The sequence below is a fragment of the Fukomys damarensis genome, unplaced genomic scaffold (assembly GCF_012274545.1).
Source record: "Fukomys damarensis isolate Sample0158 unplaced genomic scaffold, DMR_v1.0_HiC HiC_scaffold_9, whole genome shotgun sequence".
Classification (NCBI taxonomy): domain Eukaryota; kingdom Metazoa; phylum Chordata; class Mammalia; order Rodentia; family Bathyergidae; genus Fukomys; species Fukomys damarensis.
This window is the reverse complement of record NW_022900921.1, coordinates 2,821,430-2,837,438: the sequence shown is the minus strand read 5'-3', so window position 1 is coordinate 2,837,438 and position 16,009 is coordinate 2,821,430. Positions and strand designations below refer to the sequence as shown.

Here is a 16,009-nt window from a genome sequence, read left to right as displayed (position 1 = left end):
AGAACAAAAAGGGAAAAGAAAAAAATGTGAGAGAATGAAAAGATGAAAATAAAGTGTTTGTAGATGGGGAGGGGAGGAGGGGGTGAAGGGAGGGCAGAGGTAAGGGGAAAAAAATGAGAATCAAGACTTGCCATGTAAAGGTACATGATTCCAACAATGAATGTACTGTACTGCATCCCTAAATGTACCAATAAACTCAATTAAAAAAAAAAATTCATATGGAATTTCAGAGGACCTCAGAGAGTCAACTAGTCTTAAAGGAAATAAACAACAGTGGAAGTCTTAGATTCCTGTGCAACTTTCAACCCAGCCGAGGGCAGCTTAGCAAGATTCTGTCTCATAGTAAAAAATAAAAAGAAAAGGCTGATGATATAGCTCAGTGTGAAGACCCTGGGTTCAGCCCCTAGTACTGGGGTTGGGAGTCAGTGGAATAGAATAGAAAGCCCCAAAGTAAACTCTCATATATCAAGTTAATTGACTTTATCAGGGCTGCCAAACCATTTGACAGAGAAAGACATAATTTTAAACAAAAGGTGTTAGGAAAACTAGACACCCTTAGGCAAAATAATGAAGTTGAGCCTTCACTTTATGTTTTATATAAAAATGAAATCAAAATGAGTCAAATACCCAGACTTAAGGCTAAAACAAAACTCCTTACAAGAAAACAGAGAGGAGGACAATCTTTGTGACAATTTTAATGCTAATGATTTTTAAAATATAACACCCAAAGCACAGGTAACAAAAGCAAAAAACAGATGAATTGTGCCAGGGATTTAGCTCAGTGGTTCCTCTGCCTGCCTCGCAATTGCAGGGACCTGAGTTTGATTCCTGGTACCAAAAAAACAAACAAAAAAACCCCAGATGAATTGGAATCCTCAAAATTAAAAACTTTTATTAAAAATTGTGCACAAAGTGAAAAAACAATCCAGAGAATGGAAGAAAATATTTGTAAATTGTATGTCTGGAAGGGGATTGATATATAGAATAGTCATGTGTCTCAAATGATATTTTAATGACTTCTGGACTGCACATATCAAGTATCAAGATTATAATGGAGCTGAAAAGTTCCTTTTGCCTAGTGATACAGCCATCTTTAAAAATGATAGTGCAAAAAAAAAAACATAGTACAGCTCTTTATTCACATTTGTGGTAATGTCGATACAAATAAAACCTGCACTACCAATCAGATGAAAGTATAGTGCACGCACACACACACACACACACACACACACATATATATATATATTTTTTTTTTTGGTACTGGGGATTGAACTCGGGTCCTTGCGCTTGCGAGGCAGGCCACCAAACCGCTGAGCTAAATCCCCCAACACATATATTAATATAGTAATACTTGCTAATGAGAATAAATGACTATGTTGCTGGCCTGTTTTTTACTATACTTTTTTATATTTTTTGGGGGGGGTACCGGCAATCAGACTTGGGTCCTTGCACTTGTGAGGCAGGCAGCAGAATATCATTATTTTAAACTGTATTCCTTGTTTTAAAAAGTTTACTCTGAAATGGTGCTTCCATTTGCTGTATTCTCTGATTATATCAAAAGGCCATATCAAGTGATTGACCTGTACTGGTGAGGGCAAACCTTTTAGAGACCAAGAACCTGAACTGCAATCCAAAACCCACTTATTTATTACCCAGTGCCAACATTACAGTTAAACCCAAATACTAAGTGTTAGTTTAGAAAAAACAACTGTTACCTGATGCTTGGCTGCTGGGGTGACTTGGCTCGTGTGCTGACAGAGAGGGCTCTGTGTGCCCGCTGTGGCTCACATTCCTTAGGTTCACCCCCTCTGACCTGCAGTATGTAGGCTTGTGTATACATGCTGTATGATATTTGCACAATCATGAAATCAGTTAAAGATTCCCTTAGGACATATTCCTGTTGTTAAGTGTTACACAATTGTAAATAAAGAACTACAACTAAACAAAAAGCAAATAATAGAATTTTGCAATGGGCAAAGTACTTGAATAGACTTTATACCAAAGAAAATAAACTAAAGTCCATTAAGCACCTGAAAATATAATCAGCATGGACCAGGAATGTCACTCAGTAGTGCAGCATCTGCCTGACAAATAAATGCAAGTCCCTGAGTTCGATTTCCGGTAATTAATTAATTCAGCATCATTAATCATTAGAGAAATGCACATAAAACCACAGTAAGATGCCATTTCATGCTGTCTGTGATGAGGGAATATGATAAAGATCGTTCATACGATGGCTATAACTCAAAACAAATAGTAATTATTTTCAAGGAGTGGACAAATTAGAGCCCTTGTGCATTGGTGATAGAAATATGAAGTGGTTCAGGTGATGTGGGTGACAATTTCGCATTTCCTCAAAAGGCTTAATGTAGCACATACTACTATATCATACTAGAAATTCTACTTCTATATTTATAGTTAAGAATGGAACAGAGGCAGGGCATGGTGGTGCATGCCTGAAATCCTAGAACTCAGGCAGGAGGATCATGCAAGTGTGAGGCCAGCCTGGTCTACAGGGTGAGTTAAAGGCCAGCCTGAAATGTATAGTGAGACCCTGTCTCAAAAAACAAAAGACTGGAAGAAGTAATTGTATCCTAATGTCCATAGCAGGATAATCACAGTTATCAAAAGTTAGAAATACAATAATGTGTTTTTGTTAGCAAATGAATGGATAAACAGAATGTAGTATAATGCATACAATGAAATATATATTCAGCCATAAAAAGGAATAAAATACATAGTACAACATGGATTCACCCCAGAAACATCCTCAGTGGAATAAACCAGGCATAAAAGGACAGATAAGAATTTATTGTTTTAACACTTGAAACTGATTTGTTTCCCTGAAACATGTAGCATCAATTCACATGAAAAAAAACGTATTTTAATAAGATTGAATGAGTTAGTTGACAATAAATCAAATGTAGATGATTTAATTTTTTTCTTTTTGGTACCAGGGATTGAACTCAGGTCCTTGCGCTTGCAAGGCAGGCCACCAAACTGCTGAGCTAAATCCCCGGCCCGATGGTTTAATTATTTTAATTCTTTTTTATTTACCTTTTTGTGGTAATGGATGTGAATTATTGCAACCTGTTTTTTACTTGTTAGTAAATATATATTTGAGCAAATCAATAGTGAATGTTACATTTATCAAATTTGGAGTAGAAACATTCTTTTGTTTTTATTTTTTGAGGCAGGGTCTCACTGTGTAGTCCAGACTGGTCTTGAACTCACGGCGATCCTCCTGCCCCGTCCTCCAGAGTACTGAGATCACATGTGTGCACCACCACACCCAGCTGAGAAACATTTTTTAAAAAATTCTGGAAATGATAATTGGTGATGATTGGATAACATTTTGAATGTACTTAATACTACTGAATTGCACATTTTAAAATGGTTAAAGTGATGGGTTATAGTGGTGCATGCCTGTAATCTCAGTAATCTGGAAGGGAGAGCCAGGACAGAGGAAAATTCAAGCCCAACTTAAAGACTCAGTAATACATGGGTGGGCTATTTCACGGTGGTTCCAGTGCCGCTTGTCTCACAAGCACAAGGTCCTGACCCAGTACCAAAAAAAGACTGGGGAAAGATACAAAACCCCTGAGTGTTGAATATGTGTACCATGAAAACAAAGAATGAAAATTAGATTTAAAATAGTAAGTTTTTGTTACAGTTTACAAAAAAACATAAAAGCAATCTTTGATACAAATCCAAAACAAATTTACACTATTATTTTAGCTTAAACCATATACTTAATGTGCTCCAAATTTTAGTTCATGTTGGATTGGAATAACTAAATATATTATAAAAAACTCAATGCTTTAAAATTTGGCATTACTCAAGAGTTGAAACCACTTTTTGACCTAGTTCTTGGTTCTTTCTTAATTGCAGTGTGTAATGCACCTTGAAGATCGGTTGCAGGAGCTGTACTTCAAGAGCAAAATGCTGTCTGAGTACTTGAGGGGGCAGATGCGTGTTCATGTCAAGGAGCTGGGAGTGGTTCTTGGGTATGTTCATGGTTTCTTTTCTGACTTTGCTTTCCCATCATTCAGTGTTTGTGCACAGAATGTTCTTTAGAATTTCCCTTTATCTTTTTTAAGTGTCTTTTTCTAATAGAAGCTAGACACTCATAATTTAGGCTACTCTGTACTGTACAAAAAGCACATTTCTTGTTATTCATTGGTCTTGAAAGGCATCCCTTGTGCCATTACATATAGTATGTTGTGACTTAGTCTGGGTGAATTAAAAATCTACATTTTTATCTTAGAAAAAATAAGAAAATATTCATGATTAAATATGTTGTAAACTCATTATTCCAAGCATTGGCCTTGCCTTCCAGATGAGCTGATGGAAGTAATGGTAATCTATGCGTGGTAGTAGTTATCTATATCTTACTACTCCTCAGCATTAATTATATTTTATATGTGTCTACTGTTCTTATTATTACTTTTTGTGGTTTTGTTTTTGTTTTTTTGAGTTGGGGTCTGGTTACATAGTCCAGGCTGGCCTTGAACTCACTATGTACCCCAGCCGGACCTTCAACTCATGGCACTCCTCATGCCTCAGCTTCCTGAGTGCTAGGATTACAGGCATGCATCACTATGCACAGCTTCTGCTATTAACTTTTGGAAGAAAATAATTATCCAAAATGCTAACTGGAAGAGGAATAGGAAGTTGATGGAGGGCAAAGTATAACCCTATTTCAGTATGATCTATAATCACTTTGTGTGTTATCTACTAGGTGTATGTTTGAGTCGTGTCTTGAAATGCTAGTTGGAAGAATTTCATTATAATTTTTATCTAACCTGTGTGTGTATGAGAGAGAGAGACGGGGGCACCACTGGAGATTAAGCTCATAGTCTGGCACATGCTAAGTGCTCTACTACTAAGCTACATCTCCGAACCTTTTTTCCTTTTTTAAATTTGTATTTTGAGGCAAAGTCTTGCTAAGTTGCTTAGGCTGTGTTTGAACTTCCGATCTTCCTGCCTCAGCCTCCCAAGTAACTGGGATATAGGGGTATGCTACTATGCCTGGCCCAGTGTATATTTCAGTTTCCTTTTTTTTTTTTGCTACTAAAAACAATGCTAGAATGAATAGAAATCTTTGATCTTTGTAGGATAAATTCCTACAATATAAATTTTTAGTGAAACAGCATGTATATTGTTTTTAATAGATACAGATAAATATTTTGATAGTTGATTCTGAAGGCCATCCAGGAATCTTTGAAAGCTTCTAGCTAAAAGGTGGCATCTGATTTTATATTACTTTAAAGATGACTTAAACTGGAGAAACTTTATTTTTGGCCATTTTCCCTTTTCCATAAATTACTTGTGGTAAGACGTATCTTTAGATATATCCAGCACTTATTTCAGTATATTGTACAATAGAAACATTTTTAGCCAAAACAGTCTGCATATACACTATTGTTTTATTATTATACTAGATGGTACAATCATACCTTGGTACCTAGCTGCTTTGAAACTCATTGAATTTGCATTTGTCCTGGTACTTAAAAGTTTGTTGATTACTTGATGTGAAAACTTGAACTTTTCCATGTTGATTGCTTCATGACTTGCTACCCTTTCCAGCCAAAACAATTTACTGCTTTGGTACTCATCACTTTTGGTGCTTGTCCTGCCTTCTAGAGCTAATTAATGAGTACCAAGGTACTGTGTCAACAGATGAGTGGGATGCTTCCCTACATCCATGAACTTTGTTACCCTTGAGGTTAGCAGAGGCATTTCTGTCTTTTAAATCTGGTTCTAAGGTTCTACTTACTGGAAAATTTCTGACTTTTGTTATTTTCAGCTCTTTTACCTTTTGGCTAGGCTGACACCTTAACTGCTGGGTATAGTGACCTTATGAGCAGCAGTCACTCCCTGTAGGATTAATCTTCTGAATTCAGAAAGCTGAACCGAGTTTTCTTTATTTCAGGATTGAATCCAGTGATCTTCCTCTTCTGGCTGCTGTAGCAAGCACTCACTCTCCATATGTTGCTCAGATACTCCTTTAACATGTCTAAAGGTTCATTTTGGTGGCAAGTTAAGTAGAAACGGAGGAAGCCGGCACTTATACATAAATCCAACATGCATTTATGGAAAAAAAATTTTTCCCCTCCGTTAGACTTCCATCTGAATGAGTCCATCTTGTGGGTATCCTGTATTGCATTGCATGTCCTGTGTATATAGGATGGCTTTTCTTTTTAACTGGACTCCTGGGTGATGGTAGATTTTTAACTATGTCAGACTAAAGCAGGATAAACAATTTGGGGTAAGGGCATTTGAAAAAGCGAAAGTATAAAAATTCTACAGAAATTTCTACAAAATAATATTAAGGCATTTTACACAATGTTGTCACAACTCCTAAGTACCAAGAGCTGCCTCATGATTAAATGGCACAGAAAATGTCATTTTGTTAAATTTTTCTTTATTTGTAAGTTACATATCTCTGTAAAACTTTGATTGTTATTTTGTTTTGCACTTCAAAACAGCTAATTTCTGGTTATTTCTCAAGTATTGTAAACAGTCCGTTAATTACAACATACTGAGAATAATGAGTAAAAATGTATATTATCTGCCCAAGTGTACATATGTATCTATTTTTTTAAAAGCAGAGGTAGAAATACATGACTGGTAAAACATGCCTTTTTAAAAAACATTTTCAACTAGTATTAATTGTACACAAAGTTGAACTATTGCTCTCTGGTGATTTTTGTTTCTCACACACTAAAATACACATAAAGCCAATCTTTTTTTAAGGCTGAGGATTGTAGATTCCCAAAATCAGAATACTACTTTATACCATTTGTTTTTAAGTATGCACTAATTCTTATAAATGTTAATATTTACATATTCAATAAATAAATTTAATAAATGAAAATTAGGATTAAAAATTGCACCAAAGCATTGGCAAAAATAATATTCACTTTAGTACCTGAGATCGAACTCAGGACGTTGTGCTTGGGAGGCAGGCAGCAGAACCACTGAGCTAAATCTCCAATATTCTCTTTTAAAGTGTTCAGGTAGCCCAGGCCCGTTTTCCATGTCAGACCTTCTTGAACCCACAGGAGCGAAATACTTGTTTCATTGCATAACAATATCTAATTTACACTCATAGAATTTATCACTCTTAAAATTGTTCTTCTTTCTCATAAAGAGCTCCTGCCTTTCAAAAGCTGATTTTTTTCAAGGACTTTTCAGTTTACTTACTGTCTTTGTATATAGTATAGAATGTTGCTTATAAGAAAGACTATTAAGGAACCAAACCCTGTAAGTAATGTAAATAGAAAGATGGGTAGATAAAGTTTTAAACATGCTCTACTACCTCAGTTTACTTGATACTGCATTATAGATTTTCCTTTGCTTATCTGGTCTGAGATACATTTAATGCTAGCAAAGAAGGTGATTTCTGCTTTCATTTACTATTTTTGTCATAATTGATTAGCTTTTAAAAACCACTTAGACACTATAAATTTACTATATAACTCATCCATTCTTATTATTTAATGTTTTCATTAATTGGTGGACTGTTTTTATGAGTTTGTTTAGTCTTTTGGGTTATATTTTGCTTTGCTCTTTGTGTTTATTCGGGAGATTTTGAACTAGAAAAGAGGTTGTTTTAGTGGAACATAAATCTGAACTGAGTACTTGACATTTATTGGCCCATGTCCTAATAGCTGGTCGCACTTAGTACCTGAAGTCTCCCGTGGATACCTGCCAAAGAGAGTTTATGGACAAATTTCCTTAATTTAATTTTCTTATTGTATTCATTAATAAAATTCCTCTACTGTCTTTTTTTGAAATTCGGCACATTGATCTCTTTGGCAGAATTCAGAATCTAGAAAAGTTCCTGCATGGGCCACTGTACATTATTTTTGATTGTGGCTCAGAATATGTATCAAGTAGATAATAACTGTGTTTGGGTATTTCCTTAATCATTAGACTATTCTCAGTCCTATTTGAAATGTCTAATAAATTACTCTTTAGTAATAATTGTAATCTTTAATAAGCGATGGCTCATACTACTGTTACTCTTGAAACTAATCTTTGCTGAGATGGAAAAGACCTATAGTTTCTTAAGAACCATTCGCTAATCCTTATAGGATTCTTGAGTTTTATAATCCTTAGCCTTCTGTAATTTCTAATACCTTCATCATAATCATTCATTTGTTACACAAAGCCCAAGGAATGAGCTGCTACTACTCCATTAAAGTATGGTCTTTATGATGAATGTGAAGAGTTCTGGTCTCTTTAAAATAATTTTTTCAAATTCTTATGGTACAAGTATGTATTACACATAAAACACCTGTTGCAACAGGAAATGAAAAAGGGATCTTTTATATTACTGAATTAAAAAAATATATATATATCCTACTTGCTTTAAGTATCCTGGCATTTATTAATGTCTTAATTTTGAGTTTGAAAATATTAAGTGCAATAAACATACTAGCACAGATTTCATTTTGTTGGCAGTTGACATACAGGATGATTACAAAAAACATGATTTTACATAATGCCTACTCCTGGTAGATGTCTTATAAGAATATTTGCTTTCTCTTAAGTTATTTAGATGGTGGATATATAAAATGTACATATTTGTTCTTTGTTCTGAATACTTTTCTCAAATGTGCACTTGTATTATAATAACCTCCCAGTTCCAGGGGAAATTTGTGCAATAAACACACATGTCAATTTGTGTGATCTTGGTTTTTCGTTGATGTATTAATAAGATCGATGTAACATTGTGAACTCTTGATATCAGACCGCCTGGATTCTTGTCCCAATTTGGCACTTTGGGCATAAGGCCTGTCCATAATGGTAGAATTTACTTCATGAGGTTGTGAGAATTGAAGAAAATAATGAATGTCAGGAATTGAGCTTAATGCCAGTACACTCCAAATGCTTAATAACTTTTTAGCTGCTACATAATCTGTCCATCCTTTCTTTTATGATTATTTCCCTCTCTGTGATTAACACCGTGCTTTTGTTTTGTTTCGTGTCTGTTGTTTTTTTACGGTTTTGTTTTGTTGTTTGTTTTTTGTTTTGCAAAACTGGGGATTGAACTCAGGAACTTGTGCTTACTAGGCAGGCGTGGCACAACTAAGCTACCTCCCTAGCCCTGAGTGTTTTGTTTTTGTTTGTTTTGTTTTGAGACACATCTTACTATGTAGTTCAGGCTGACCTTGAGCTCACTGTGTATCCTAGGCTGGCCTCAATCTCGCAAGGATCTTCTTGCCTCAGCCTCGTGAGTACTAGGATTATAGGTATATTGATGGTTAAAGTTTTTTAACATGCATTCTTAGAAATAAAAACAAAAACAAAATTTAACACTATTATATTTTTACACCTGACCCCTTTTACAATGTTAAATTGAAAATTAATGCCAACTGAATCTCAAGCAACTAAGACCTAAACAAGCTACTTAAAACCATTCAGAACATCATTTCCAGTACAAATTACTATAGTCTTTGTAATTAAACAAAATGGTTTACTGGTTTTGGTTCTAATCCTGGTTTGTTGGTTGATTTGCACATGATTGAGCCAGTGTGTTCTCATGCTAAAGTCAGCTCTTGCCTTCATCTTTAGTTTCTCTGCTAGGTAGCAGTAACTCAGTCTCCAGTAGTCTTGTTGGGAAGCTGCTTTCCTCGTGCTTAGTTGGGCAGTTATGCCTGGAGGCAGGTCTAGACCAGAAGCTTTTTGGAATTCCTGTTTTCATATCCTATTACAAGTTAACACTTTCGCATTTAATTAAACAGAGTAAGTGTATTGTTTTAAAGCAGGAAGTGTCAAATATTTGGGACAGATTCCTTAGTTTAGAGCTGTTCACACATACAAACCCTGAGAACTATAGAGGGGTGATTTTTTTGCTAATGAGAAACTAAGGTACAGAAAATTGTACATGACTTCTGAGGTCCTACAGTCATTCCTGTATAGCTCATCTTATCTCAGACTAGGTTTGGGTTGATAGGTGTAAAGATATCTAAGTTTTCTTCATAAAGGTGTAGGGTAGCAAGTGAGACCAAACCCTGAGCTGTAGGTCCACTGGGAGGCTGGGAAATTGCATGTCTGTGGGAAAGGCTTAGGCAGATAGATGAGGAATGAGGGTACTTGCCATCATTGCTCAGTAATGCAGACTGTGGGCTTTAGCCATCTGTTAAGGCTTGTATCTAGATGCACCCCCCACCCCCCCCCGAAAAGCCTTAGGCTCAGGTGGGGCTTTTCAGAGCTAACTGGGTCCAAGATACATGAACTCTGACTAAGGGTGTATGATCCCGGAATTAGTCCACTGACTTTAAAAGTTCTGGGTGTGGATAATAGGAAGCCCTAACCTATGCATGAGTGGTACCACCCCAAAAGGCTTGTAGCCTAGACAGAAAGAAGGCAGGCTCCATGCTTGTGGCCTCCTGTCTGCCCTGCCACGGACTGTTTCTTCTCTGCAATGCCCTTTTGCCATGCTTCCCTGCCTTGGAGCCCATCAACTATGGACTGATACTCTACAAACTATGAGTTAAAATAAACCTTTCTTCCTCTTAACTTGGAGGTGTCAAGTATTTTGTCCCAGCAATGAGAAAAGTAACATATTATCTTTGCTCTAGATTTAAAATTGAGAATTCACTAAAACACAAGCAGTTCAAAACCGATTCCCAACATTATGTGTCAGGAGAATTCTGGTGAGGCATAAAGAATGTGCTCAGATCAGAGTACTCCCACTCCCCCAGGAACCAGGACTTTCCTTCTGGTGAACGTATGAACCTAGAGTAATCCCTTCATCAGAATGCATATACCTCTGTCTGGTTGACAATGTCTAATTAGAACTCCTGAAGATAAACCTGTATTTTTACTTTAGGAAGAATATTAAATTGGGGCTTGAGAGTTCTTCCAAAGGATTGTCTTCAAAAGGGCAATATAAAAACATATCTTTTCATTCACCTCAGTGCTCAGACTTAATGAAGGCATATTACTTTCCTATATTGTCTCTGTTGGTAAAATGTGTAAATACAAGGAAGCTATTGTTATTTCCTCATTAAACTTGTGGTAGCCCTCTTTTGGGACACATTTGGTACAGTACTTGCTAGTTAATCTTTTTCTACATTGTAGAGGCTGAAGTTAAAATGGGTCAGAATAGTCCAGAACCTGGGTTACAGTGCCTATTAGAAATACTTGGCTAGCCAGGATATGTACATTACTATCGTGTGTGTTTTTTTTTTTTTTTTACATGTACATACACACATTTTTTTTTCCTCTCAGCACTGGGGATCCAATCCAGGTCCTAGGACATGCTCAAGCATTTGAAATATTAATTCTCAGGCTTTTCCCCCAAAAGATTTATTCATTGATAATAACTGAGCCTGAATTTAGAAGAGAAAATACTCTATTGTTTTACTAGTAGTGACAAGTATACTACTTTAGCATACCCCAGATCTCAATTACCTACTTCGTCCTGGCTGCTATTAAAACCAGGGCTATTTACCTCCGTATTTTTGCTTATTTGAAGATGGTAATCATGATGATGATTTCATTCAGTTAACTAGTATTCAGTTTAGTGTAATGCAACAGGTATCTAGCCATATGTCTTTTCACTGGAAAGCAGTGAAGTGTGTGTGTGTGTTGAATAGGCATCTGATCCTCTTCTCTCAGCCTTCCAAGTAGTTGGGATTATAGGTGCACACCACCACAACCAGTTTCACGTACCTATCGCTCTAATGGTGAAATTCCCTTTAGTCTATAGATAGTTGTATTTGTTCATTCAGCAAATATTGAGTACCAATTATATGCTAGGCATAAGTTTGGGTGCTGTAGGTATACCATTAAATAACAAAAAATTTTTTTCTACTCTCATGGAGTTTACATAGTTCCCCTGTAGTAGAGGACTACTCATATGTAATACATTATCAAGTAGTAGGTATAATAAAAGTCAAGGTGTTAACCATGTTTTTGTTTTCCCACAATAAATTATTTGCATTCAAACCATTGTTTTTTTCTTTACATGTTAGTGTGAGTGAATCCTGTTTTAAAGATTGCCTTTTCTTTGAAGGCAGCTATTAAAGCTTTCACTGGTCCTCACTTTAGAAGAGCACTGGGCTGGGGATTTAGCTCAGCGGTTTGGTGGCCTGCCTTGCAAGCGCAAGGACCTGAATTCTATCCCTGGGACCAAAAAAAAAACCAAAGAAACTAGAAGAGCATAATACAAGACACTAAAGCACAAAGTAGATTTGGAAAATGTACCTATGGTTAATGGGTAGCTTATTTGTTTTCATTTGCTGTAATAAAATTACCAAAGTCTGGATAATATTTAAAGAAAACAGGTTTGTTTAGCTCAGTTTTTGCAGCTAGTAATAAAACCACAGTGCCAGTTCTGGCAAGGGGCCCCTCAGCAGCAGATGATATGGTGGGTGTTATGTCTTCTATCTAGATTCGCCTCAAAGCCTTTTGCTTTTCAGTTGGGATTTTTGGAGATGGCTGGATCTAGGATGTGTAATGTAGAAATTAAGAGTGTGTGATAATTAAATTGGTTTTGCATAGTTCTGGGTGTGGATAATGGAAGGTCCACCCTGGGTATGGGTGACATCAACCAATAGACTTGTAGCCTGGATGGGATATAAGGGAAAGGTGGGAGGCAAGCTGCTGCTGCTTGCTGCCTTCTGCCTTCCCTGACTTAAGACTGTTTCTCCACTGTGAAGCCCTTCTGCCATGCTGCCCTGCCTTCAAGACAACTGACTATGGACTGAAACCTCTACAAAATGAGCTAAAATAAACCTTTCCTCATTTGACTTTGGGTGTTGGGTACACTGCTACCTTGGTTCACAAACTTCATTGCAAACATATGCAAACAGAATCATGGGACTAATTCTGCAACCAGAATAATGGAAAGAATTAAGTTCATGATCCAAGGTACCACTGTATTTTGTCTCCGCAATGAGAAAAGTAAAGTGGGAATACATGCAAAAGGGAATGATCGAATGTGCTACGTTTTAGTTGTGTTGGGAGGTTGGTCCTCAGTGCACCACTGTTCAGAGTTGATGGACTTTGGAGAAGTGATCATAATGACACTCATTTCATCTACTGATAAGTACATCACTCAATGAGTTTACTTGGAGGTTGAGCCCAATTGTATGAAGCAAGTCACTGGGGGTGTACCTTTAAAGGATATATTTTGTCCCTAGCTCCTTTCTCTCTAGTTGTTTCACCCTCTCCTAGGCTACCATGAGATGATCAATTTTGTTTCACTATGCTCTTCTACCATGATGTTTTGTCCTCCCTCAGGCCCAAAATGATGAAGCCAGACTGAAATCTCTGAGAGACAGTCTTTGCTCTTAAGTTTTTCCTCAGGTATTTCATCACAATGAAAAGGTAACACATGGTAAGAAAGGAGTGACAGAAGGTAAGTCTCGTTCTTCTGTATCAACCCCTCTTGGCATTAACTGGGTTGCTGTAAGAACTGTGTTGATCCCTTTTGAAGGTATTGTCCCAATAACTACCTTCCATTAGGTCACACCTATTAAACTCCCACTACATTATCAATACACTGGGATCAAGCTTCTAAGACGAATCCTAGGGGGACACAATGCATATCGCTAGGATATGAACTATTTTTACTTTGTTTTGTAATAAAGCATTTTTGTATAATGATTCATTTTCTCATGAAATACACCAAAAAAGTGAATACATACTTATGTAACTATCGCTTAGTCCCAGAAGATCATTTTCAGCAATCGAGAAACAACCGCCTCCATGTGCTCTATCCTGTTCATAATCCTCTACTTTATGGTTTGTGTGACTACCAATGTGATCATTTTGTGAATATTTGCTTGATTTTTCTTTAAGATTTTGCTTGTATATATGCGTTGCCGCTGCCACTGTTTAATACAGCTTGAACTCTTTAAATGGAGTCATCCCCTCTGCTTTGGGTTTTTGTTCTCAACATTGTGTTAGATTCTTCAATGTGCTGTGTAATATATAATCTATTTTTATCCATTCTTTTAATTATGGGTGTCTATTTCTGGTTTTTGGCTACTATGAACAATAAACATTTTTACTTTTTTGTACACAGACATTTTTTAGGACTGTATATTAAGGACTGGACTTTCTGTCATTAGGTTATGCTTCAGGTTTAGATGACTTTTTTTTTTTCCCTCAGAATTATTTCCCAGTTTACACATACCCAGCCTTTGTAAGAATTCCTCTTGTTCCACATCTTCACCAATATTTAAATGTTTCTGAATTTAAATAAAAGGACAATTCACATTATTATTCAAATTTGAATGTTTTGGAGAAATTATTTCCTAAAGTCATAAAAATAATGCTTGAATTGTACAGGCAACATTGTAAATGCTTCACATGAAATATTTAATCTTAAAACCCTGTTACTCCCCTTTTATAGATGAAGAAATTGAAGTTCGGAGATAGTTTAATTTCAAGATAAGAGTGGGTGGACCTTGGTAGTGAAGTGCTACCACCATTTAGGGGGCCCTGGGTTTGACCCACAGCACCAAAAACGTTAACTTGCCCAACAAGAAATGGTCTCCTAAAGACACAAATTCAGATGTTTGCCCCTAAAGCCCAAAATCATGATGACCATAGTATATTCTTTCCAGATACTGTTACGACTTAGGCATTGAAGAATGGAAAACTTTTGTGATACTAGGCGATCTTTGAGGATGTTTATACACGTGTGTGTTTACACACACATGATGAGGAAAATAGGTCCTCTGCAAAGCCTAGTTATTTTCTCACCGTTACTATTTCTGTGACGGCTGAGCCACAGCTTCTCCGATAAGGTTTTTGCCCCAAACTCGAAAAAAATAGATGTACTAAGTATGTTGTAAACTTCAGGTTTAGGCAAGCCCCATGACCAACGGAAAACACAGCACTTACTGACATCATCTGTCATTACTCTAAATTGTAGCCTGAACTCCTTTTTCTTTTTATTACTCCAAAACAATTTCAATTCTTAACCACGTCATTACAAAGTTACCGTGAATCAGTCCTTATTTGAAAATTCCATGATAATCATAAATCACTGAGTTAATGAACGATGCTAAATGCTGTGAGAAATACTAAGTTGTACCTACATATGATAGCCCTCTGGTACCTTTAAAATTATGCGTAAAGGACAAGTCTACCATAGTGCTAGTGCAAACTGAGGCCGTGTGATTAGTGTGGCTCACCCGTGCATTAGTGAAAAATAGAGAAACAGCTGCTCTAAAACGATTGCGTCTGCAACTGTCAGTAACCTTTACTATTAAAGTTGCCTTGCAGCGAACTGCCCCAAGGGTGATATTTTTCGTACAAGTGACCAGTAAAGAAACCGAAATTGGCATCATTCGGTCTATTAGGAAACAGCACAATGCAGAAAGTGCAAACGCGTCCACTCTAAATTCGGACAACCCTCAGCCCAGGGCCCCCCGCCCCTCCTCGGTGCCACCATACAGCTTTGCCTCTTCCCTGCCCTCAAAACGTCGGACTTGTACAGAAAAAAAAAAATTCCTCGTGGGCGGCTTACACAAGGGATTTCGTTTAGCCGGAAGAGTCGCAGGGAAGGGCAGGGCGGACTTCCGCGTTTGCCGAATGGCGCCTTCGACTTCCGCACACTCCCGAAGAGCGGGGCGCTCGCACCCACTTCCGGATTTGGGTGCAAATCGTTCCATCCCCTCAGAATGCCCTCCCTGCAGCTCTGTCCCAACCGGAAACGCGGCGGACCCCCAAGAGCCTCGGGCGAGGTCTCGCGACGCGTGTAAATCTCACCCGGGGCGGGAAAAGGCCTGCTCGCGGCCGCGCCAGCTCTTACGTCACCCTCGGCGCTCGTTAGCGTGCGCACGCGTATTGCGCGTGCGCATTCCCTCTCCCCACCCCCGCGCGGGCTCCTTTCTGGCCAGTCGCGCGTGGGCTGAGGCCCTGGGCGGGCGTTGCGAAGGTTTGTTTGTTTGAGCCCGGACCCTGTCTGTCTGCAATTCCCTCGGGTGAGGAGGGCACACCCCCTACGTCAGTTGAATGGGCTGTCTCGTGGGCT

At 37.6% G+C, this 16,009-nt stretch overlaps 2 protein-coding genes across 2 annotated transcripts in view; one reads left to right on the top strand and one right to left on the bottom strand.

Moving 5' to 3' along the window:
• Fnip1 (folliculin interacting protein 1) overlaps positions 1-9,164 on the top strand; it is a 67,505-nt gene extending 58,341 nt beyond the window's left edge. The window contains exons 17-18 of the mRNA XM_010639847.2: positions 3,892-4,007; positions 5,936-9,164. Of these exons, the coding sequence (XP_010638149.1) occupies positions 3,892-4,007; positions 5,936-6,014 (195 nt within the window). The 3' untranslated portion in view covers positions 6,015-9,164. The remainder of the gene's footprint in view (positions 1-3,891; positions 4,008-5,935) is intronic.
• A 4,828-nt stretch (positions 9,165-13,992) lies between these two features.
• LOC117285390 overlaps positions 13,993-16,009 on the bottom strand; it is a 2,541-nt gene continuing 524 nt past the window's right edge. Inside the window, exons 2-3 of the mRNA XM_033761763.1 lie at positions 15,503-15,977; positions 13,993-14,216 (exon numbers count right to left, since the gene is read on the bottom strand). Coding sequence (XP_033617654.1) covers positions 14,058-14,216; positions 15,503-15,977 — 634 coding nt within the window. The 3' untranslated portion in view covers positions 13,993-14,057. The remainder of the gene's footprint in view (positions 14,217-15,502; positions 15,978-16,009) is intronic.